This window comes from Musca autumnalis, unplaced genomic scaffold (genome assembly GCF_047663935.1).
Source record: "Musca autumnalis isolate F117 unplaced genomic scaffold, ASM4766393v1 scaffold_4, whole genome shotgun sequence".
NCBI lineage: Eukaryota > Metazoa > Arthropoda > Insecta > Diptera > Muscidae > Musca > Musca autumnalis.
In genome coordinates, this window is record NW_027411977.1 from 175,315,603 (window position 1) to 175,341,139 (window position 25,537).

A 25,537-nucleotide genomic window follows, 5' to 3' on the forward strand; every position below is an offset into this window, starting at 1 on the left:
ATTTGAAAATCATAAAATTATTTATTTTTTTACATTAGACACTTTTTTAACAAAAAGTACGCTTGATACCATGATACAAAAATGTATCCCTGTGTGTAAAATATACCAATATGAGCAAAGAGGGGATGATATCTCATACGAGAAATTGTAAAAGTGCAACACACGACTTTATCAGTTATTTTGTATGTATACCTAAACAAACGTCAGCTGACAGTTTATATCCTCGAAAAGCTAAGTGTAACCAGCAAAGATTAACCCACTGGATCTATTAAACCCAGTGGGTTAACCTTCAATAGTGTAACCGGGGTATTAATTCAAATTAATTCGTACATTATCCACATTCTTAATGCACAAAATCAAAGGAAATTTAAACTGAATTTAGCAATTTCAATATGGCAATGCTGTTAAAAATCAATTGCCCTTTGTCAAATTTCCATGTTTAAGAAAATAAAAAAGGAAAAAAATCAGCAATTTTCGCGTTTCTTCAAAATAAGCAGTGGTCTTTCGCGAGTAGAATAGCAGCTAATCGTTTTTCAGTCCTTCTAACAAATCTCTTTTTTAAATTTTTATTTTCACAAAAAATGTCATTACCCACCATACCAATTCTATCGAAAATTATATCTTCTTCAAATGTTTTTTAAAGTTTTGCAATATTTTTATAATATTAAACAGGCTCAAAAATATCGCGAATAAATTAAATTTATTTTTGCTACATCGTGGTGAAAATGTCAATGGTAGAAAGTGTATTTGTATCGCATATTTTGGCGAACTTTTGTAAAGCTTTATGAAATGGTCTGCTGGGTACAAACAAACAACACAAACAGCTGTTTCATAAATGCAGAAACTATCATCTGTCAGGGTGAAAAATTAATTCAAATTATAGCACGGTTACACTACAGCTTTTTGCCGGGTTAATCCAATTCATGAAGATTTTTTTGCTTAATCTGCTCAAATCTGACCAGATTTGCCATACAAAAATTAAATCCTCTCATGGCTGGGTTTATTTTAAATCGGGCACAAATCCACCAAAAATACAGTGTTGTATTCGGTATTTGTGCAAAAAAATCCAACTCTACTCAAAAAGTACCAAAAGTTGCAACTGTTTTTGCAACAGAGTTTGTCGTGTTTTACACGTTTACGATTGGTCGCATGAGATTTTATGGAGTTATACCCTAGACAGACGGCAGAGTTAATTTGCATTAAAAATTCCTTAATTTGAATTAACTTTTTACCCTGACAGACGATAGTTTCTGCATTTATGAAACATCTGTTTGTGTTGTTTGTTTGTACCCAGCAGACCATTTCATAAAGTTTTACAAAAGTTCGCCAAAATATGCGAAACAAATATACTTTCTACCATTGACTTTTTCACCACGATGAAGCAAAAATAAATTTAATTTATTCGCGATGTTTTTGAGTCTTTTTAATATTATAAAGCTGTCGCAAAACTGTAAAGAAACATTGGAAGAAGATATTATTTTCGAAAGAATTGGTATGTTGGGTAATGAAATGTTTGTGAAAATAAAAATTTTAAAAATAGATTTGATAGAAGGCGCGAAAAATGATTAGCTGCTATTCTATTCGAGAAAGACCACTATTTATTTGAAAGAAAAGCGAAAATTTCTGATTTGTTTTCCTTTTTTATTTTCTTAAACATGGAAATTTGACAAAAGACAATTAATTTTCAATTCAAATTGTGTCTCAGAGCATGAATATGCTCTCTCTCCTACATGAATATGGGCTCTCTTTTACAGCATTGCCATATTGAAATACCTAAATTTAGTTTAAATTTCCTTTGATTTTGTGCATTAAGAAGGTGGATAATGCACGAATTAATTTGAATTAAGACAGTTAATGCAAATTAACGCTGCCGTCTGTCTAGCATATTAATAAATCTAAAGTTATTTGGAAATCATAAAATTATTTATTTTTTTTTATTAGACACATTTTTAACAAAAAGTACGATTGATACCATGATACAAAAATGTATCCCTGTGTGTAAAATATACCAATATGAGCAAATAGGGACGATATCTCATACGAGAAATTGTAAAAGTGTAACACACGACTTTATTAGTTATTTTGTATGTATACGTAAACAAACATCAGCTGACAGTTTATATCCTCGAAATGCTAAGTGTAACCAGCAAAGATTAACCCACTGGATCTATTCAACCCAGTGGGTTAACCTTCAATAGTGTAACCGGGGTATTAGGACATTTTTAATGCAAATTAACTCTGCCGTCTGTCTGGGGTATAATGTGCATATGTAAATTGGACTTTAATGTAAATATGGACTATGGGAACGGAAAAATAACGGAAATTGCATAAATGTTAAAATCAACGTATCAGCTATCATATAAGATGCCAATGAAAATACTTGCTGCTAGTTTCTACTAGGCCAAAATTGTATGGCAGAAAACAGGAGAAGAAGGAGTTAAGCTGAAAACAGATACAACGTTTGATTAAAGTTTTGCGTTGGGTGTCGAGAAAAAAACAACAACAACAGGGCGACGACGATACCAAAGTCCAGCGTTTATCTGTTTGTCGGCATATATTTCAAATGAATTTGAATTTTTCGGCATCATGCCCAAAAGTGTAAAAACGGCCAAAACGACACAAAACTTTACCCAAACGTTGTATCTGTTTCCAGCTTTATTCGGCGCTATTTTTGTTTAAAGAGAAGTGCAAGTCTTGCTAGATTTCGGAGTACGGGAACGCATTTTTAGCACTAAACGGGAAATGTACTGCAAGTACTAATATTATCAACTTTTATTTATCAAAATTTATTATTATGATATCTCAACGATAAAATCATTTTTTTTATTTTTTCATCTGTTAGTACTATACACAATTAATACAATATATAGATAATTTTACGATAATTTTCCAAATAAAGTTGTAAAGTTCTATATTTTTATATTTTTGATGATTAATTCAATTTACAACAACTTTAAACAGTCATGTTCGATCAGCTGCGCATATGCATCTACCTTGATCATTGTGATATGTTTGAAATCAACAAAAAATAAGTGTAAATTTCAGGATTTCGTGAAATCCAGTGGATTTTGGAGGGCCAGTGTAAACTTGGCATTGGATACAATTTACAAGCAGATGCATTTTCGAAATCTAACATACCTAACGTACAGTACTTTCGTATCTTTCCAGATTTATAAGAAGAAGCATCGTATCCGTAAAAAAGAAGCATCATTGACATTTCTGACATTTGTTTTATGTGTTTCATTCGTTGGTAAGGGTGGTGGTGAACGTGTGAAAACAAAAATACAATTTACAATTTTACGCAATAATAATTGCGTGCTTCAGTTTAAAATTACGGCCAAAATATAAATTAAAAGAAAGCGCTTCTGGTTTATTAGATACAAAATAATGTCTGGAGTTCAAAAAATTGCCCCCGCCTTGTGGAATTCTATAACCAAATGGCAAAAATTCAATAATTTACGTATGTCAAACATCTTGCATCTTGCCGGTTTTAAATAACCTGCAATCTGCTCCTTCCTCGAAATTAATATACTATTTTCTTTTTTCTAGGCAATTTTTCTAACTCGGCTATCGAGAGGCGCAATGAGTTGTTCAATGAAGAACAAAAAAGACAACGTGAAAGCGTGGGTCGTATAGAAAAGATTGAAGTACGTTATTTGGGTCTCCCTCAAGATGTAACATTGGTTATGAACCGTGATCTCTCAACACCCTATAATTGTGCTCAACATTTAAGCGAAGGACATTGCAAACGTTCTGCTTTGGCCTTGATAGATGGCAATGTGGCTTGGGATATGCATAGACCATTACCGGATAATTGTACGCTGCAACTGTTAAATTTCACTGTAGCTGATCCACATGTTGTCAATAAGTAAGTAAATTAAATATTCTCGGTACTTTCAACAATATTTAAAAAATCTATTTTGTAGAGCTTTTTGGCGTTCATGTAGTTTTATGATGGGAGCAGCATTACAGAACGCATTCAAAGAAGAGGCCAATTTACAATTACACAGTTTCCCAGGACCAAACAGTATGTAATGTGGAATACTACATTTTTATAATTTTAACCAAAGTTTTATTTTAGTAAAATCTGGCAGTTTTGTTCATGACATTGTTCTAGGTTCTAGAACATGGGAACCCACGAAAGCAGAATTGCGTGCATTATCTGCGGAAATGATCAAATTGGCGGCTAAGGATATTAAATTTGAACGTCTGGAAATAAATAATGATGTGGCTCTAGAAATGTTTAAAGATTCCCGATACAAAAGTGAACAATTACCTAGCATTTCAAGCCAAAATCAGGGACGTGTTGTTGTCTACCGTTTAGGTAGTCACATTGACATATCCCGAGGACCCATGATTGCTTCATCACGATTTTTGGGAAAATGTACTGTGGCAGCTGTACATAAACTAGCCGATGAGGGGGATAAGGATGCCATTTATAGAGTGCAGGGAGTTGCTCTTCCCTCTGGTTTTGTCCTTAATCACATTGCTTATGGAACGTTGGAGGAAAGGGCCAGAAAATTGGTAAGTTAATATTTTTCTTTTTTTGCCATTATGCCAGAATCAGGTTTTTACACCGGATTATTGAGTTAATATGAATCGGCGTGCACTCATTGATATGTCTTTTCGGGGAAGTTGTGGGAGCTGGATGTGCTGAATTAGCCGGGATTTGAATATCTCACTAAAGTTCTCAACCTGTCACTAGTCACCCACATAGTGCCCGAAATCTGGAAAAGGAGCAGGGTGGTTCCTCTACTGAAGCCGGGCAAGAATGTCAGCAAAGGGTCTTTTGAGGCTTTACTCCTCCCAAACAATAGAAATAGCTATCCAATTGCCGATCATCAGCATGGATTCCGTAAGCAGCACTGCCCTACAACAGCACTGCACACCATCTCCACACATATTAGTCGAGGACTCAAAGCAAGCCGTGTGAGCAGACTACCTTTCGACCATGTTTGAAAAATTGGATAATCAATTATATGTGTGGACGTCCATAGTAATTCAGGAACAAGAAGTCCAAGCCCCGTAGAGTGAAACAGGGAGTTCCACAAGGTGTGTTGATATCTCCGGAACTGTTTAACCTCCACCTCTCTTGTAATCCACCCTCTCCAGACGGCATTGAGATCGTAACGTATGCGGATGATTCCCGGATATGATTTGTGAAATGCTGAACTGCTATTTGACTGATCTTATCACCTTTCTCCACGCCAGGAATATGCAAATATCCTCCACTAAATCTACGGACACTCAGTTCACCACATGGACGGCGCAGGTGCGAAGAGAGTTGAATGTCGTGATCGATGGTAGAAGAATTCGGTCCACAAACTGCCCCAAAATTCTAGGGGTCACATTCGACAGAACGTTCAAGTCTACCGCGCGTCGCGCATGCCACAGCTATCTGCGTCAAACTGAAAAGTTGTTGTTGTTGTAACAGTGTTTTTGTTATGTTTATTTGTTCGTTCCTCTCTTCAATCTGGCTCTGGGTCTATCTCCAGTTCAAGAAAAGTGGCTGCTTCGATGGGATGTAGCCATAGATCCACTGGAGTTAGATGGGTAGGTTTGGCGGGGCAGTTAAAAAGGTGTTGTGTGTCGTGCGTGCCCATGCCGCATACTGGGCAGATGTCTTGCACGGTGCGATCGATTTCCGCCCAATAAGAATTTAGGCGACTGCAATATCCCGAGCGTAGTTGGGCCAAAACTACTCTAGTTTGTCGTGGCAGCTGACGCTCCTCAGCTGCGATAGATGGAGGATGTACTCCAAGTACTTTTTTCACACTATAATTGCTTAAGGTCTTGGCAACTGCGTCCGTGTGAATAATATTTAAACCTACTTGATATGCTTGTTGATCTAGGGGTTATCTCCTGTATCGTTGGACCTCTTCCTCTAGAGCATGGATATCCTTCCTGATCTCCCTGAATGGGCCGGGCCTACCCACAAGATGGTGATTGGGATGGCTCACACGATAACATCCAAGCAGGTACTGCAACGAAAGCATCTCATTGTGTTGCTTTACAGGAAGAATTTTTGCCTCCTCATGTAGATGGTCCACTGAAGATTTGAGGAGGCACCCTGTCGCTGTTCTCAGGGCTGCATTTTGGCAAGTTTGAATCTTTTTCCAGTTCGAATCACACAATCTCAGGGACCAGACTGGCGCCGCATAGCTTACCACAGGTTTCTTTATATGCACCCCAAGTGCTGCCGGCCAGGGACTTGAGGACCTTGTTCCTACTTTTCAACTTGTCGCAGATAGCTGTGGCGTGTGCGCACGACGTGAATGTAGTGTCGAATGTGACCCCTAAAATTTTAGGGCAGTTTGTGGTCGGAATTCTGCTACCGTCGACCACGACATTCAACTCACGTCCAAACTGCGCTGTCCATGTGGTGAACAGAGTGGCTGTAGATTTTGTGCCGGAAATCTGCATATTCCTCGAATGGAAAAAGGTGGTAAGATCAGTTAAATAGTTGTTCAGTCTCTCACAGATGTCATCAGGATAGGTACCCGACGCCAAGATCGTGCAATCATCCGCATACGTCACGATCTCAATGCCGTCTGGAGGGGGTGGAATACAGGAGAGGTAGAGGTTAAACAGTTCCGGAGATATCACCCCACCTTGGGGAACTCCCTGTTTCACTCTACGGGGTTTGGACTTCTTATTCCTGAATTCCACGTACGACTGGCGTCCACACATATAGTTGACTATCCAACGTTTCAAGCTTGGCCGGAGGGTTGTCTGCTCAATGTCCTCAAACAGCGTGGAGTGCCTGACTGTATCAAAGGCTTTTGATAAGTCAAGAGCCACCATCACTGTTCTATCGCACGGCCGTCTCTGGTTGAGTCCTTTACAGATATATGTGGTAACGGCGTGCAGCGCTGTTGTCGTGCTGTGCTGCTTACGGAATCCATGTTGATGATCGGCAACTTGATAGCTATTTCTGATACTGGGGATGATCAAGGCCTCAAGTGTCTTTGCTACGGGCGACAAAAGCGAAATCGGTCTGTACGATTCACTTTTGCTGGCATCCTTGCCTGGCTTCCGTAGTGGGACCACCCTGCCCATTTTCCAGACTTCGGGAACAACGAGGGTGGCTAGCGACAAGTTGAAGACTTTGGTGAGATACTCGACTCCCGGCTCATCCAGCTGCTTCAACATTACCATGGAGATTCCATCAGGGCCCAACGCTTTGGATGATTTAGCGTTCCTGATGGCATTGGCAACATCATCCATTGTAAATTGTGGTGGTTCATCCTCGGCAGGAAGAGATCTGATGCGACGTAATACTCTTCTCTTCGCCCTGTCACTCTCGGGATGCTCGACAAACTGTCGATTGAAATTACTTGCGCACCTCTTCGGGTCAGTCAACGTAACGTCGCCAAACGTGACTGAGGTCCTATCTTCCCTTCTTCCAGGGTTCGAGAGTGACTTAACCGTTGCCCACAATTCACCTATACCGGCTCCAATGTTGCAGCTCTTCAGATGATTTAACCATTTGTTCCGCTTATGCTCGCCGACCAGCCTGTTAACTTCCAGTGTCATCTCCCTGACTCTGGGGTCATTGGGGTTGATACGACGAAGCTCATCACGCTCGTTTGCTAATCCCGTCGCCTCTGCTGGGAAATTTGGTCTTACTTCGGGTATTCGACCAGCAGGGATATGGCGAGCGGCTGCAGCAGTGATGATGTCCCGGAACGTCCTTTCCGCTACCCGAACATCAGAAGGATTGGGCAATTCTCTGAAGCGGTGATTGGTGAACTCTCTGAAACTCGGCCAATCAGCTTTTTTATGATTGACGAACGTGCGGCGTTCAGAGGTGATGAAGTCGGGTGGTCTGCTAATGGAGACAATTATGGGGAGATGGTCTGATCCAAGGGAAATGACGGGTTGCCAGGTAACGTCATTTGTCAGACCAGGTGACACGATGGTTATGTCAGGCGAACTGTGACACTCTCCTCTAATTCTGGTAGGGGCGCCCTCATTGACCGTGCAAAACGTAGAGCTATCAATCTGCTCAGCCAGCGCTGTACCTCTCTGGTCGTTTCCGAGGGCCGAATGCCACATCTCATGATGCGCATTAAAATCCCCCAGGACCAGACGATTATGACCTTGCAAGAGCGGGCTAATGTCAGGCATATAATCATGGATACAGCTATTTCTCGACGGGATGTATACATTCAGCAACTCTATCTCGGCAGCTCCACACCTGACTGCTACCCCCATACATTCCATGTATGGGTCATTAGAGACAGGCTCAAGCGAGATAGGTCTGTATTGGACAGACTGGTGCAATAGGAAAGCCAATCCCCCACCTCCACTTCTGGTGCGATCTTTCCTCAGAACATTGTAACCATCGCAATGCTCTAAGCTGTGGTTGTTGTTCAGCTTGGTTTCCTGCACCGCCGCGACCTTGATGTTCTTCCGACTCATAAAATCTACTATTTCCTCGATCTTACCTCGGAGTCCATTGCAATTCAATTGCAAAAAGGCTGCATTTTCGGGAATTGGGACAACAACGGCTGGTGTTAAAGGCTGCGTGTGTGGTTGTTGTCGAGGGGACTGCGGGGGAGTTTCGTAGTCAGACGACGAGGGAGTCTCGTAATCCGACGACGACTCACTGGGAACTGTGTTCACACAGCATGCAGCAACATAGTCCCTGTCGTAGTCCCTCACGTGGACGAGTCCAGAGCAACCCCTTAGATGCACCCACTCCTGACATCTATTGCATCTCACCGAAGATTGGATGTGGGTGAAGATGCGAATGTGACAAACTGAGCACAGATATATTGGTCCTGGGTTTTCTTCCGTCCCGGCTCGGACCAATAGAATTCGGAGCAGGCATTCCGGGATATGCTGCTCCCAACACAGAAAAACGAAACAAATACGAACATGTACACACTGAGGTGGCAGCCGCTGGCCGGAACATTGGTTTTGTGTTGTTCCGGGTCAATCCGGTACGAAAGAACCCGCTGCCGTGGGATTGCAACTGAAAAGTAGGACCTTGATCCTCAAGTCCCTAGCCGGCAGCACTGAGCTGATAAAGAAACCTTGTTGACCACATATAACGAATTAGGTTGGTTTGTGGTGGGCTATGCGGGACCAGTTTGGTCCGCAAGTTTATGTGATACGCAATGGAATAATATTCAAACTTGTCAGAATGGCGCCCTGAGAACATCAACAGGGTGCTTCCTTATGTCTTCAGTGTACCATCTACATGAGGAGATAAAGATTTCGTTGTGGTACTTGCTCGAATTTTACCGTGAGAGCCATCCTAATCAATATATGGTGGATAGTTCCCCCACCCAGGCATGTCTGAAAGGATCTTCATGATCTAGAAAGAGAGGTCTAACGTTACAAGAGAGACCCCCAAGATCAACAAACAGGTTTAAATAGCATTTACACGGAAGCAGTCACAGATGCCATAAACAACTATTGTATGTATGTGGTCCTCTCGTCCCCCATTTATCGCAGTTGAGGAGCGTCAGCTATAGGATGTTTCATATATAGGGTAGTACGTGTATGTTCTGAGTCACACTTCACCTCTCACTTCACGCTTCAAGCATTTTTTCACCCCATTTACTCTTATTTTTTGCAAATTTCATGGGGCTACGATTCATTAGGGTATTTAAAAAGAATAGTACACCCTAGTCCGTCCATAAAATACTCGAAAAATAAGCTTTAATGGTGAACAAAATTCTTGAGGGGTGAAGTGAGGTGTGAAGTGTGTCTCAAAACATAACCAGTAGATACATCAATCCAAATGCAAACATCTTGAGAAAATCTTTCTATTTTTTATAGTTTAAAAAACAAAATCGATATTACTGGTACACCATAATTTATTGTAATGAATTTGTTTTATCTTTTCAGAATCCAGCTCGCCAACCCAACGAACCATTCGAGGAATTGTCCCATATGCAAATGGCGTAAATTGTTTTTATTTCTACTTTTAAGTTAGTATTTTGTTTTGTTTGAAAAGAAAAAATACTTAAGTCACCCAGTTAAATAATAAGAAATAAAAAAAAAAAAAAAAAAAATAAGTTTTGTTTTTTTTTTCAAAGTAGTTTGGCTTAATACCATTGTTGTTTTTTTATTATTTTAAAAAGACTACAGTATAGTCTCGATAATCCGGACAACGCGGTAATCCGGTATGGTAAGCAACAGTATTTTAAACCAGCCGTGTGAACGGGCATCCAATTAAACAACGCTTGGACGTTTAAGTATTGTTTTGTAATTATTCTTTAATAATTAATTTCAAGCACGATTATAGATACAAAATTTTGTTTTCACAATTAAAAAATAATTTCGAAATACCAAGAATAACGGCAAATGTTAAGTCCTCTCATATTCTCTTAATTTCTGTTTCGCTCAAAATTGTTTTAAACCTAGTGTTGGGGGTAGCATAGTTCCTTAAAAATCGATGTTGGGTGTTCTTTTCCTCTAAAGGTTTTAGTTCATTAGGCCTCTGGTTAGTGAAAAAGTACCTTAGAACAGTGTAATAATTTATCTAGATTTGTTTAAAATATTTTAAGCGTCAGGATTAATAACGTAGTTTTTAGATCCTCTAACTTAGTTTTTGAGTTACCGACAAAAGTCGGTAGAATTAAAATGCAAAATTATGAATTATGAAAGTTTAAATAAAAGTTGACAGCACACTTGCTATAGGCAGCACTTAACTACTTTTTTGATCGATAACTTACCGAAAAATATCGTTAATTACCGAAATTTTAAACAATTTAATTTTATCGATTTTTTGGTAAAGAAAAAATTATAACTTATTTAAAGAACGCATGACTCCAGTTATTTTCATTCTTTGATATACAAAATCACCGTCAAATACGGATTGTGGTATTGTATTCTCGTAATTATACAACTGTCTTATTAGAAGGCTATAACATTTATATAAAACAATACCTTTCTTTGATTTCGACGACAGGATAAAGTCAGTTGCTCAAGTCGTAAGAGGCTCATGTCCCATGGACACTGATAATCAACAGGAGTACATGGGCTATGAATAAATATGCACCAATTGTAGAGAAGTTTTAGACTACAAAAATGACACCTAAGAAGTAAATTTGGTAGCCAGGAAAGCTGCTCCCAGTCTTAAAATGATCGAAACACGTGATATTTGCTTAATATGAATTCGTTTACCTTAGATGTCAGGTTATTATCTAGTAAACGTCCGATGATAACGATTTTAACTTCCAAATTATTTGTTTTTGTGACTACTCGGTAATCCGGACATCACCGAAACAAGTGGTGTCCGGATTGTCGAGACTATACTGTAATTTAACTTTTTGCCAAAGAAAAACTTCTCAATGAAGTTTTTTCTTTGTTCACCTTTATACTTCGAGATGACGATTGATGTTTGGGTATGAAAAGTTTCTTGTTGAAGAAGTTATTGTAGAATAGCTTCGGTGGAGAATATCGACAAACAAGAAACAAGGGAACTGATGAGATCCAGTGGCGTGGATCGAAACTAGACTTCCCTGCCTTACCCCTTGGCGAACAATGCCAAACTTTGTCCACTAATAAGTTAGTTGGGATTAAGCCAGACTATTTTGAAAAAAAAAAAAAAAAAACAAAATTGTATTAGCTATCCCAATAAAAAACGACGCCACCAATGTTCGATTAAGTAAATAAATAATTATTTCCTTTGTTCGGGAAATTGTAATTTCTTCGTTTCACGTTTATTATTCATTTAAATATATTTTTACAATTAGAAATTCGTACAACTTAAAACTAAACAAAAATATTACATACTAACTAAATGATACGAGATTTACAAATAGTATTTATAGATTTAATACTTGGCACTTGGCAATAGGCTTAACTTTGCAAAAGTAACTTCCTAACTATTTGAATAGTTTTTCTAGTTGATCTTCATTAATAGCTATGGCCAGCATTATGAAGCCACCCACTAATACACCAATCACTTGTATAAGAGAGGTCTTTAGTTTGTCTTTGCTTTCGGCTGCCATTGCTGGCACAAGATCAGCCAACGCTATGTAGAGGAACGATCCAGCTGTTCCTGCATATATCCATTGGGTCATACTACTGTGGAGTCCAGCTATTAATAGACCTATGGCCATACCAACAAAACTTAAGACAGAACTGACTATGTTCAGGTAAATTGCTCTGCGTATTGAGACGCCAGTCTGAAGTAGTAGAGCAAAATCGCCCAATTCGTGAGGCAATTCATGGCAAAGAACAGCGAAGGCAGTAGCCAAGCCTGTTACAGGTGCCGAGGCAAAGGCAGCACCTATAGCCAAACCATCAGTCAAATTGTGTAAACCATCGCCGATAATGACCATGAAGGCCAGCGGTGTAAGTGGTCTGGATGGTTTCTTTGCATCCAGTTTTGCTTCATTTAACATAACATTCAATTCTCGAACATCTTTTGTTTCTGGAATTGCTGATGCATCTCCATTGTTTTCTGCAACCGAGGAATTATTAGTGGCCAAGATTTCTTTGCTGTTGTTGTTATTTGTGTGGTTGTGGTTATGACTGTGATGATGGTGATGATTATGGCTGTGTCCATGGCCATGACCATGAGATCCTTGATCAGGTTTTCCTCTCAATAGAGGTAAGAGATTCTCGATAACATACATAAATACTGCAGTGAAAAAGGCACAAGCACATATCCATACCGCCGTTGTGTCATGGGAATGTGATGATGGGTCATGATCTTGTCCATCATGCTCATGATCATGCGAAGATGAGGACGAGGCAGCATGTTCATTAACTAAGGCATGTGGCAAAAGATGCATTAAAGCATCTCCAGAGAGAGTTCCAACGGCAACGGCAATTAAGAAGTTGAGTATTTCTTGATAGGCTACTGTCTTCATCAGAGGAACCAAAAGTATTCCTAACAAGCCACAAGCAGAGAGTATAAATATCGATGCACTGGCATAAATCCAAGCTGAAAAGAAAAAATGTGGAAAACAATTGGGTTTTAATTTTGAAATAACAGTAATCAAAATGATCAACTCACCGTTCCATATCATTTCATTAGTGTCTTCCATATGTCTTAGTGGTGCTGGTTGCACGCAGACCTGTTGGTCAATTTGAGCCAATAGGGCTGGACACAACTTCATAAATGTCAATGGTGTTAATTTGACATAATTAACGTAATGATTAAATTCCTCCTCAAGATTATGATCCTGATGACTGATGGTTTCAACCTTTTCCGAAGATGATGAATAGGTTTTGTACAGTTGTAGTTTACGTTTATGCATATCATCATGATCGACAACTAAACGCAGCAGAGATTTTGGTGACAAACAGACATTGGCGGCGGGTAATGACGAACTATCAAAAGTGGCATCTGCAAATGGACAAATGAAAATAAATAAATAATTAAAATTGTAAATATGTATGCATAATGAATAAGAGGTCTATGACTAAGTAAGGAGCAAACATTTATGACAATAATGACGTTATGACTATGCGCATTCGCATTGTAGTGGGTGGTGGTGGTAAACAATAGGTGGATGTCTGGAACGATGTGATTGGCATACATTATCAATCAACTGTATTAATATCGAAAGAGCCATCAAATTTTGGTCAGGGTAATGTTGTATGCATGGTACAATAATCTACAAGGTAGGGTAGGTTGGAAAGAAATAGAAAAAAGATGGAATTTGAATCTTCGTTAGGGCTACAAAACTTCCTCGGAAATACGTATGTCGGCATATATCCACGTTTTGATATAGGCCCTATAGTACGCTACCGATCGTGCTGGGTCCATAGGGAACGGATGCACCCATGCTGACAATACCCTTCTACAGGGGATCTCCTTCGGCAACCTTCCCAGAGTTCGCCAAGGCCATCTATTGTGTTGACGAAGAAAAATCGCAAGTTATTTTAATCGACAGTGGGAATGATAGTGCGAAGTGAAGAGTCCTACAATGAATGATGCTGCGAATGTCATCAGGAACGCTAAATCATCCAAAGCGTTTGGCCCTGATGGAATCTCCATGGTAATGCTGAAACAGCTAGATGAGCCTGGAGTCGAGTATCTCACTAAAGTTATCAACCTGTCCCGAAGTCTGGAAAATGGGTAGGGAGGTCCCGCTACTGAACACTGTCAAGTACTCCACGCTTTTTGAGGACATCGAACAGACTACCCTCCAGTCGGACGCCAGTCGCACGTGGATTTCGGGAACAAGAAATAAAGTTCCCCAAGGTGGGGTAATATCTCCAGAACTGTTTAACATCTACCCCTTCTGTATGCAGATGAAAGTACGATCCTGGAGACAGGTCCCTTCCCTTATGTGATTTGTGAAAGGCTGAACTTCTATTTGACTGCTCATACCACCTTTTTCCACGAGACGAATATGGAAATAGTCGCAACTATATCTACTATTCTATGTCATGGTCGATGGCAGTAGAATTCCCATGACTAAGTACCTCAAGTTCGTCCACGCATGCCGAAGCTATCTGCTGCAAACTGAGGTGTAGATAGAAGGTCCTCAAGTCCCTAGCCGGCAGCACTTGGGGTGTAGTTAAAAAAGTTGTGGTAAGCTATGCGGCACTAGTGTGGTCCGCGAATATAATATTAATATTCAAATCTGTCATAATGCCGGCCTGAGAATTTACAGGGTGCCCCTCATGTCTTCAGTGGACCATCTACATGAGGATACAAAGGTTCTTCCAGTACATCTGACATCTAAGGCTATGATGTCTTACCTTCTCTCATTCTTTTGGTAGCAGGCAGAGGAGGTAGAATGTTTGGAGTCCTGGCTCGGGTTGGGTATCTTGGTTCCTCCGTCTACCTAACTTTTTTCACCATGTTTTTCGATAAAGAAGGCTCGGTTTTCATAGGGGCCACATGCCCAGGTACAGAGGCCGGTGCCAGTTCCGGATCCCTGTTTTATCATTCATCTCTTTTTCCTTCAACTCCTTCGACTTTGAGAGGTGTTCTGTCTGTGGAGTGGCACAACCTCCCTTTGAAGAGGGTGTTGAAGTCAAGAGAGGGGCTATAGGGGTCGACTTGGGCGTTGAGCTCAGATCGGCATCTTCTAAAAAACTTATTATATCAGTTTCGTTTCAAATGCTCACCACCATGAGACCATGAGATTGATCCTAATTAATTTGCATGCTCTCATCGAGATGGACGAGGGTTCCCTGTCGATGTACCTGCGAGAAGTCCTCTTCCCATTAGCCAACCGAGTCGCAGAGCTAGTTCAGGCGATGAGAGTCTTTTCGACCAAAAACTTTTGTCCAAAGCGCCCTGCTTCGGAGGGGTTGTTGTATCGGCTAAGACCGATGAACAGTCCTTCTGCCCTTTTTATACTCTCCACCATAATTAACTTTGTCATTCCGTTTGTAACACATCAAAATATTCTACGGATACCCTATAAAGTGTATATATTCTTGATCAGCATAGAATCCTTAGCTCGTAATATTTAAGCTAGATCTTTAAAATTTGGTACAGAAGTTTCTGTTACTACAGCATTGCTGCTCACATATTTTAGGCATTAGCCTCTCTGAGAGTGTCTTGCCTTTGCTAAACAAGGGCAGAAGAGAATGAAGAGATGTTGTGTTGTCGTTGTACATCCGTTAACGTATGTGGGCGGGCATAGCTGTATACTAGAGTTGCCGGAACGAATTTGATATCAGCAGAAGCACTAAACTGACTGAGTCTCACGGCTACTTTCCAGAAGGGATAGAATATGCTTACTTTGCTCTTTGCTTCCCCTTTAACAACATCTAGACTGGGCACCCCTAGTCAGTACCCTTCCGTACTTTCTGTCCTGTCAACCTTAGGCTGAATTTATCCAGTCCTGTATGGCAACTGTAGCTCCCAATTTTCGTTATTTTTAACGGCAACCGAAATTGCCGAAATCTGGTTTCAAAATAATATATAGTGGAGGGTATACTATGTTTGTTTGTTGCTTGTTTTTTCTCTTTCGGTCTTCAAAATCTGGAGTGAAACACAAAGACACTAGGCGCGAATTAATATACATAAGTCTCCTACAGTCCCTTTGGGAATTTGTGTGAGATATACATATGTATATATATACATACATTAATTTATACCGCAAATGAAGACCTAAATACAAATATTCGCGAAACTAAAATCTACATACTCGTACTTAAATGTTCTTCTTCTCTTTTTAACTCGCGTGTCAAGAAAACGTTAGTGCGAAAACCACATTTTATTACGTGAAAATAATTTTAATTTACGCATTGTTTATCCAAAGGCTGGACGACGATCTGTACACTTTTGAAATTTATTATTTCGCCGTTACTGCCGCCACAATTATTGCTATTGTTGTTGTAAAAAATTAAGATCAAATACTCTCATGCATTCGTTCTCTCTTTCGTTCTGTCAAGAAAATTTACAATTCAAGTCTGTGATTTATTGAGAAGAATCTGCCATGAGATTAATGCAAATGAAATGTTGCGAATTGTGACAGGCCTCCAATCCGGAGGGCAACTTGTAAAGCATTCTGAAAATGCCCTTATTTTAATTGGGCGCCACATTTCTTAACGGCATTTGAAACAAAACAAAAAACTAAGCTGTCAATAAGTGTCATCACTGCTTCCGTGTATTTTGCATATGTGTCTGTCTGTCGCCTTGACTCTTGTCAATCGGCGTCACTTACATCCATTATCATCGTTGTTGCATTTGGCGTTCTCTGTCTTCTAGCTGCTGAATACCTTTTCATCATCAATTACAGCATTTCATCAATTGAATTGCGAGTTATTGTTGTTCAATTCACGTCTGTATGTTTTCAGAATTTGCATATAAGTATGTATGTATGTAGATACTACTTATATAAATATTTTGGTTGATATATAGTCTAATTAGCGGCTATAAACAATTGTCAAATAACATTTTAATTAGTGGCACGCAATGTAAATACCCATCTACAGGAGGAGAAAAACAAAAGTCCGGAAAAAAACATTCATTGTGGCTATGATTACATATTTGGAGGGATTTCAAATCTATTTGTTAGCTGTAAAAATTTAATAATTAAATAAGGGGTTTTGCTGAAAATGGCTTAAAGCAAAGCGCGAACATATTGATTTGTTTAATGCTCTGGAGACAGTGCTTTTGCAAAGTCAGAGATCTTTTGGATTTATTCAAATGGGGTCTTAAAAGATCTGATATGTTCTTCAGCATTTGAACGCGTGTTATTTTAACCGGCAACTTATAGAGCACTCCGCCAAAGCCTTTCCCAAGACCGGTTGAGAAAGGAGGAGGGATCAATACCCCTTTGGGACGAGTAACATACATATATCAGGTAGTGATATCCTATCTAAAAAGAGATCTCCATAACGCCGGGGTGATAAACGAAGCTTTGGGGTCAGGGTACCGACTGTAATAGAACGTAGTCTCATTGATACCTTAGTAGGCAAGTGACGGTCCTCAGTTCTCCCATTCAAAAAATCTTTACGGAGATGAATCACTCTCCCACATCCCGAATCATGAATAGTAGTAAGGTCGCTCCGAAGTCGGAGGGGAAGACGAAGCAGCCACACAAGCTGAGGCCTTGCCCACAAGCCAGTTCCGCTTGTGAAATTGGTCGCTCGCCAGACAGTTAAGGAAGTTCAAGATGGGAAGGCCTGTAAAGGTAGCCCGGACACAACTAGACCGTTTGTACCGTTATGAAGTACATGATAGAGAGCTGTATTTCGAGTTGGGGTGACACCGGTTACGCATCCCGCAGTCACAGTGAAGAACGTAGACACGGTCTTTGCGTGTATCACTGCAAAACGGCGGCTGCCTAACTTCTCTTCTTCCTTACCAGGACTGAAATAGACATCGCTTTGGTACCAACCCAGGTGATCAGGGTGCAACTATTTCGTGAGATAGAACGTCAGTCGCTTCCGATAGTCCAATCCTTCCCAGGCAGGACGCCTTGACGGATGAGGCTGCGGATGAAGAGATTGATCACTCTACCAAACATGAAGAGTGGTAAGGCCCGCTCCGAAGTCGCAGGGGTCGACGAAGTAACCACACAAGGCCTCAGCTAGTGTAGCAGTTCCGCTTGTGAAAGTTGACGCTCCGCAGACAGTTAAAGTAATTCAACCTAGGCAGGGATGCAAAGTTAAGCCGGGGTAAAAATCACCCGTTAGTACCGTTATGAAGTTCACAATGGACAGCAAGAGCGCGATATACATTAAGAACTGTAAAGGAGGGCTGTATTTCCGGTTGGGGTGGCTTCGGTTCCGCATCCCGTAGTCACAGTGAATAACGTAAGCAGCATGGTCCTTGCGTAGCGCATCACTGCAAAGCGACTACTGCTTAACTTCTCCTCTATCTTACCAGGACTGAAGTAGACATCGCTTTGGCACCAACCCAGGTGATCAGGGAGCAACTCTTTCGGAGGGTGAAGGACGGTCTTTGCGTGGCGCAAAGAAAATTTGCATCACTGTAAAGCGGCGGCTGCCTAACTTCTCCTCTCCTTACCAGGACTGATTTGTACACAAAATAAGGTTTCTGGACTAAGCGATTAACGATACTCTCTATTCTACACTTTTAGTGGGAAGAAGGTAAGATCATGTACTGTAGCTAAGAAAAGTCTAATGGCCTGTTTCTCTAAGACGATTCGAATTCAAATTCGTTCGAAGTTTGGTAGTAGTTCGAACGAATTTGAATTCGAATCGTCTTAGTGAAACAGGCCCAAAATCTTATTAAACTCTACCATTACAGTGCAGTTTGTTGATAATGGGCTGTGATGCAAATGCTCATCACTTCCACTGGGGAAGCAGTGACACCAATGTGAGAGGTTAGCCCATATTCGATTTTATGTTAACTAATAATCCCTATTGTACACTATAGTGGAAATACGGTCACCTTCCAGAATAGGGTAAAAGAGGAGGTGATAGATCTCACTCTTAAAAATATGGAGGATATGTGCTCCTTTTCGGATCACAAGGCGATACACTTCCAAGTCACATGTAGTTGTAAAAGGCAATCGGCTAATAGGAACCCTTGAAGGGCCAACTGGGAGGAATTCAACTTCCAACTTCTGCAAGAGTGGACATAATTCCAGAACTTCTCACAGCGAGACACGTTGATAGAAAAGTTGAAGATCTCACAAATGTTCTCCGGGAATGCTATGAGAAGTCTTGCCATATCCAAGTGGCAAAGCTGTACCAGTTTGGTGGAATAAAGAACTGACTAACCTAAGGAAGGTCCGCAGGAGGTCATATAACAAGGCTAGCAGTAAAGCGATAAACTGAGTAAGGATTGGGACCTACACTGGGATAGTTAAAAAAGGTATGAAAGTGAGATCAGGAAAGCTAATAGGAATTCTTGGATAAACTTCAGCGAGGCAATTGAGTTAGTTAATGTAGGTGGCAAGATTTCGCAAGGTGATCAAAGGATCCAAAACCTATTGGGAACATCAAACGAAGTGATGGTATATGAAAAAACTCCGCTATAGAGACTCTAGACCTACTGGCAACAACCGACTTTCCGGGAAGCAAGGATGTAAATTCTTATCCTACGAATAGGACATACAACCCGACATGAGGGTCTTTGTTGAGAGGTCAATTAGTAATTCAAGGAATTCTTGGGCGATCAATGCTTTTCAAACCTATAAATCTCCTGGACCGGATGGTGTCATTCCGGTGAGGCCTCAGATTGTACCGCCTGTCTTGATCACCATACTAAAGGTACCGGTACTTTGGAGAGAGGTAACAGTGACACATATTCGCAAGACAAGTCACTCGTTACAGAAGGACTATGGATCGAATAGTCTTTCCTCTTTGCTACTTTAAACAAAAGAAAAGTTGCTTGACTTAAGAATAATCGTGACTTCATAAGCAACTCACAATGTACTTATGTCTAGGGCAATTCAAAAGAAACAGCGTTACACGAGGTTGGGGGTTATATAGAAAAGAGTATGGATGACTCGAATCACATCTTGGTCGCCTTTCTAGACATAGAATAAGCGTCCAAAGATGTGAAGCTCGAATTTATCGATTCGGCTTTAGAGCTACTGAGTGTCCCCTCTATTCTAACCAATTGGATTGATTGAATGCTGGAAAGCAGACTAATCAAACATTGGAGGAAGCTACGTGAGGAAGTCAGCTACAAGAAGCACCCTACAGGGGGAAGTCTCATCTCCGTTGCAGTGGCTTATGGTGGTGAACGGGATACTCAAGGAATTTGAGATAGAGAAGATTGCTATTCGAGATAGAGAAGATTTAATATTAGATAACTCAACTACATATATGTGTGGACGCCAGTCGTTTGTGGAATTCAGAAATAAAAAGTCTAAGATCCGTAGAGTGAAACAGGAAGTTCTCCAAGGCGGGGTGATATCTCAACATTTTAAGTTCATTTAATTCTATACTACGTCGAAATCAAGGACATGTTCAATCACAAATCAAGGTGTAATAGCAACCGCATTTTAATTAACAAACTCTTTGAAAATATGCGCTTAGTTTCAGAATTTGTCGCAACAATGTATAATTGGAATAAAACTGAAATAAAAATACAACATATGATGTGTTTACAATGTTTGTTTGGATGGTACAGCTGCTAAGACTTCTACTAAATCGTAATTGAACTTGTACTTGAATTCTTCCATAAAGTCGGCATAATTTGTTGTCATGTGCATGCATAATATTTTTATCAATCATATTCGCCTGGGGTTTTGCCTATTTTTTTTTTGTTGCCCTCTAATTATCATATACCGTTAAATAGATGTTTGACATGTAAATTATTGTTTTGTTCGATCGAAGAAAACAAATTACCTCGATCGTACTCGTGAAAGGAAGGAAACAGTGGTTGCTATTGTTAAATCTTTCACTGGACAATAGACACAATTGTATTAAACTATCATAATCTCTGTGGGTTGGGTAACTTTTTAAAGCAAAACAATTCAACGATAACACGAATCGTAATTGAAATTTCAAAATTCCGGATAATAAAAATGTGAAATTGAAAATAATAGAAATTAAACACTATCAGTGTATTTTATTAAAAAATAGGGATTTGCGAAAATTCAAATCGTATTTACGATTGCATTTCCAAATCAATGAAAATGTACTGGCATTTAGTCCATATCTATATTAGAAAAATTTTCTTGCGGCAATTGTCAGTTTTATGGAGAGAGAGGTGAGGCATCTCATCGACAAACTGACAATTACCGAAAGAAAAATTGCCTAATGTGGATATGAACTTAGAAAAATAAATATATGAATGTATATGTCAAAATCACAGCAAACCAGCCAATGTCGGTCCCAAGCCCGATTAAAAAAGTAGGAGGGATTGTCACAAGCCAATGAGGTGAATTGACTGTTCCACAATATATCTCTGGGACGCGCGATATATATATATATATATATATATATATATATATATATATATATATATATATATATTTATATATTAGGTAGTGATCTCCTATCCTAAAAAAGATCCCTTACACCGCACAGTGCGTCCAAAATGGTTTTTTTTGTGTCAATAAACTATATCTTTTAAACGGATGAAGATAGAGCTTTGATATTTGGAGGAGATGCTTATCAAATGAAGATCTTTTATTGTGCAAAGTTAAAAAATCATATGTGTTTTAATTTATAACCTTAAAACGGTGGTACCATTATGTGGGGGCTATATTAAAACGTTAAAATATCAATTTTCAGTCAATTTAGTTCAAAAATATGACGAGAAACCTTAAAAACCTTTAAATGGGAGGTACCGTTATATTGGGTCTATATCAAGATGTGGACCTATAATGACAATTTTTGGTAAAGAGATACCTTACTCGTAGAAAACGTTGTTTCGATTTGTACATAATTTGTGTACCTACAGAATATTGGAATCCACGGTGCTCTTGAACCCAATTTAATTGGAAGGTGCTTACCCCTGGGGTGTTTTTGCGGATTCTGAAACTACAATGTTCATAGATGAGAAAAATCAAAAAACAAAAAAATCGCCGGAGCGGTTTTAAATAAATCGCGATTCATGTTGACAGTTTTAAGGGTTTTTAGGTTTTCACGATTTTGCTTGGAAATCGCAAGTCCTATCGAAATGGGACGATGGTTCAGATCAAACTTTCAGATTTTTTTAGGTCTTCAGGATTTAGCTTGAAAACTGCAAATCCTTTCGAAATGGGACTAAAGAATATGTTGTAGCTATGAAAATTCTCTACCAGATTGTCCTTTACAATATCTTTGTAGTTTTTACCGTTATTGAGATATCGAAGTTCAAATTAGGACAATGGATTGAATGTATCGCCTCTTTATAAAATAATGTCATGACTGCAATTTCCCAACTTAAACTTGTATATCTCAAAAATTAAGAAAGCCAATCTTGTAGAGAATTTTCACAGCTACAACATATTCTTTAGTCCCATTTCGAAAGGATTTGCAGTTTTCAAGCTAAATCCTGAAGACCTAAAAAAATCTGAAAGTTTGATCTGAACCATCGATGCATTTCAGGAGGGATCTTCATAGGGTTTTGGGTAAGGAATTTTCGGGTTTTTGGCTACGGGAAATATCTATGTACATTTATCACTAAAAATTAAAACGCAAAATTATTAATGAAAAATATCAATAAAAGTTGGCATCACTCTTTTTATCGGTAGAACTTTACGACTACTTTTTTCGTCGCTAATTTACAGAAAAATATCGTTAATTATTGAAGTTATAAGAATTTTAATTTAACCGATTTTTGCCGGTAACTCAAAAAATGAGTTAGAGAATCGCTTTACTGATATTGAACGAATGAATAATCTATGTTATAAGTTAAGAACTCTGGGTCTCTAACAAATGGAATCGGTATTATATTTCATATATGTAACTATTGGAAGATGGAAAAACCACGGATTTTGATCCACCTTCTTACTCAACTAACTCTAAACCTACTAACTCCAATATGGCTACAACACATAGAACCAGCCACATCCACAGCTTAAGCAGAAAAACGAACGTACAAAAATATCATATACTGTTACAACAACAACATAGCCGTTTTGTAATCCCAAAACAATGTTTGCACTCACTAATTTGTTATGTCATGTATTTAAATGAAAGTGTAAATAAATTACTACAAAACAGCTTTTGCCATTTTTATTTAGATTTTGAAAAATTTTACTGGTTTTTGTGTACAAAATGTTTTGATATATTTATGACAGTTTCTACTAAATATAAAATCTTTCATAGTTCGTTATCTAGAAAATATTTACTTTCTTTTCAAAAATATTTAGATTAAAATGAACGTTTATTGTTGCAGTTCAAATGCGTATTCCTAAGCCCATGATCTTGAAATTTATTTTGATTGTTGATGATGATACAGGCGAGTATTTTATCTTTGTTTAGAGATTTGTTTTAAAATAATGAAAAGGTTTATGTTAAGGTAATTTTAATTGCGATGTTTATTATAGAAATATATGAATTTGTTTCTTTGGAAATGTATTAAGTATATAGTTAAGACATTAAAACGAGGGACCAAATTGTTTAAAAGATAAAAAGTGTTTACAAACACTTCTAACGCTAACGTCATATAATAGAAAGGCATGGCCTCTACATAATGTTGAGAAAATTTGCAAACATAATGACAACATTAAATCAAGGTGTGCAGAGTTTTTTTTTACAAAAAATTGCACAAGAAAATAGACAAGAGTTGGTCTTATCTTGTACATATGTATGTGTGTACGAGTAGTATTTCGCGCTTTCTTGGCATTGAACTTCCCAAGAAAAAAAATAAGATCTGTGTTTTATTTCTAATGTTTTTTATCTTTTTGTTTTGACATTTTATATTGTGAATATAATGATAATTTATAGATTGTTAAATATTAACTTTCCTCAGCATACATATACATTGTATTTATATGTTTGAACTTGAATTTACTTACCATTTTCACGTGGATGTCTATGTTTGGGATCGTGCATCTCTTTAAATTCAACTATGATAGGAGTGTCAAGTGATTGGTGTGATTGGCCATCCTGATCATCATGTTGGTACTCGTGTGATTTATCTGCTTTTTGTGTTTTAACTTTGCTACCCTGTACGTCATCATTATCAGAACCCAATTTTTTAGTTTGCGAATCCATGTAGGACTTGATGGCATCTTCATTGACATTATTGTTAGCAGCAGATTTTGCTTTATGTTCATCAATGGTATGCGATGGCTCGAATTCCAGATGTCCTAAACCCAAGTTATACATTAAATGTTCTAGACCCTGTAATGAGAAGGATGTGATAAAGGAAAAAACATTAAATTTATGACGTAATATTGCTGAGATAAACAAGATTTAGTAAAACTACATATAATACAAATCTTAGTGTACATTTGAGCGTATGAGTGATGCAAAAATGTATTCGCCATATTATTATTTGTGTTCATACAAGGCTGAGAATGAAATCTTTTTAGAGTTTTTTTTAGCAATAGGGAAGGAATTTATCGGCAAATATAGCTCAAATTTTATATTGCAATATGTCTGTAATATATCACGGTGCTCTTGAAACAATTTTAAATGGAAGGTGCTTAGACCTTGGAAATTTTTGCGGATTCTGAAACTACGATGTTCATAGATGAGAAAAATCAAAGAACAAAAAAAATCGCCGGAGCGCTTTTTAAATAAATCGCGATTTAAATTGACATTTTTAGAGGTTGTTTAGATTTTCACGATTTTGCTCAGAAACCGCAAGTTCTACCAAAACGGGACTAAAGTAAATGTTGTAGCTATGAAAATTCTCTACAAGAATGACCTTTATAGTATTCTCGCCGGTTTTACCGTTTTTGAGATATAGAAGTTTAAATTGGGACAATTCGAATTCAATTCAATTCTGTATCGCCCCCTTATAAAACAATGTCATGACTGCAAATTCCCAACTTAAACTTATATATCTAAAAAAATGGTACAACTTAGGATAAGTTATTTAAGCCAGTCTTGTAGAGAATTTTCACAGTTTTAAGATTTTCTCAGGTCCCATCTCGATAAAACTTACCGTATTCAAGCAAAATCGCGAAAGCCTAACAAAAAAACCTAAAACTGTAAACTGAGCTTCTTTATCTCAAAAATGGTACAGGCTGGGAAAAAATGTTAAAGATCAATCATCTAGAGAATTTTCACAGCTACAACATTTTCTTTAGCTCCATTTCGTTTGGACTTGCGGTTACCAAGCAAAATCGTGAAAACCTAAAAAACACCTAAAAATGTGAATTTTGACCGCGATTTATTTAAAAATCCCTACAGCGATTTTTTCTTGTTTTTGGATTTTTCTCATCTATGAACATTGCTGTTTCAGAATTCACAAAACCTACCCCTGTGTAAGCGGTTTTCATCAAATGTTAGTTATGGCGCACGCTTCATGACATTGTTTTATAAGGGGGCGATACAGTCAATGCATTGTCCCAATTTGAACTTCTATATCTCAAAAATGGTAAAACCTACGAAATTATCATAAAGATCGATCTTGTAGAGAATTTTCATAGCTTTAGTCCCATTTTGGTAGAACTTGCGGTTTCTGAGCAAAATCGTGAAAATCTAAACAACCTCTAAAAATGTTAATTTAAATCGCGATTTATTTAAAAAGCGCTCCGGCGATTTTTTTGTTCTTTGATTTTTCTCA

General features: G+C 38.5%; 2 protein-coding genes across 3 annotated transcripts in view; one reads left to right on the forward strand and one right to left on the reverse strand.

Annotated features, from left to right (window-relative positions):
• Window positions 1-246: 246 nt before the first annotated feature.
• mRpL39 (mitochondrial ribosomal protein L39) lies at window positions 247-11,665 on the forward strand. 2 transcript variants are annotated; one of them, XM_073983515.1, is made up of 6 exons: window positions 247-306; window positions 3,169-3,460; window positions 3,550-3,868; window positions 3,927-4,027; window positions 4,082-4,524; window positions 9,862-11,665. In XM_073983515.1, the coding sequence occupies exons 2-6, from the start codon at window positions 3,388-3,390 to the stop codon at window positions 9,919-9,921; spliced, it is 996 nt and encodes a 331-aa protein (XP_073839616.1). In that variant the 5' UTR covers window positions 247-306; window positions 3,169-3,387; the 3' UTR covers window positions 9,922-11,665. The 2 variants fall into 2 exon arrangements, with proteins under 2 accessions (XP_073839616.1, XP_073839617.1); XM_073983516.1 differs by lacking the exon at window positions 247-306 and having other exon boundaries at window positions 2,342-3,460.
• Zip71B (Zinc/iron regulated transporter-related protein 71B) overlaps window positions 11,647-25,537 on the reverse strand; it is a 66,087-nt gene continuing 52,196 nt past the window's right edge. Inside the window, exons 2-4 of the mRNA XM_073983514.1 lie at window positions 23,817-24,144; window positions 12,986-13,318; window positions 11,647-12,913 (exon numbers count right to left, since the gene is read on the reverse strand). Coding sequence (XP_073839615.1) covers window positions 11,847-12,913; window positions 12,986-13,318; window positions 23,817-24,144 — 1,728 coding nt within the window. The 3' untranslated portion in view covers window positions 11,647-11,846. The remainder of the gene's footprint in view (window positions 12,914-12,985; window positions 13,319-23,816; window positions 24,145-25,537) is intronic.

Excerpts from the sequence above, each read along its gene's own strand:
- mRpL39 (XM_073983515.1), top strand. The coding sequence starts at position 3,388 with ATGTCTGGAGTTCAAAAAATTGCCCCCGCCTTGTGGAATTCTATAACC. Across the intron at positions 3,869-3,926 it reads GATCCACATGTTGTCAATAA|AGCTTTTTGGCGTTCATGTA; the intron begins GTAAGTAAATTA and ends TCTATTTTGTAG. Across the intron at positions 4,525-9,861 it reads AGGAAAGGGCCAGAAAATTG|AATCCAGCTCGCCAACCCAA; the intron begins GTAAGTTAATAT and ends TTATCTTTTCAG.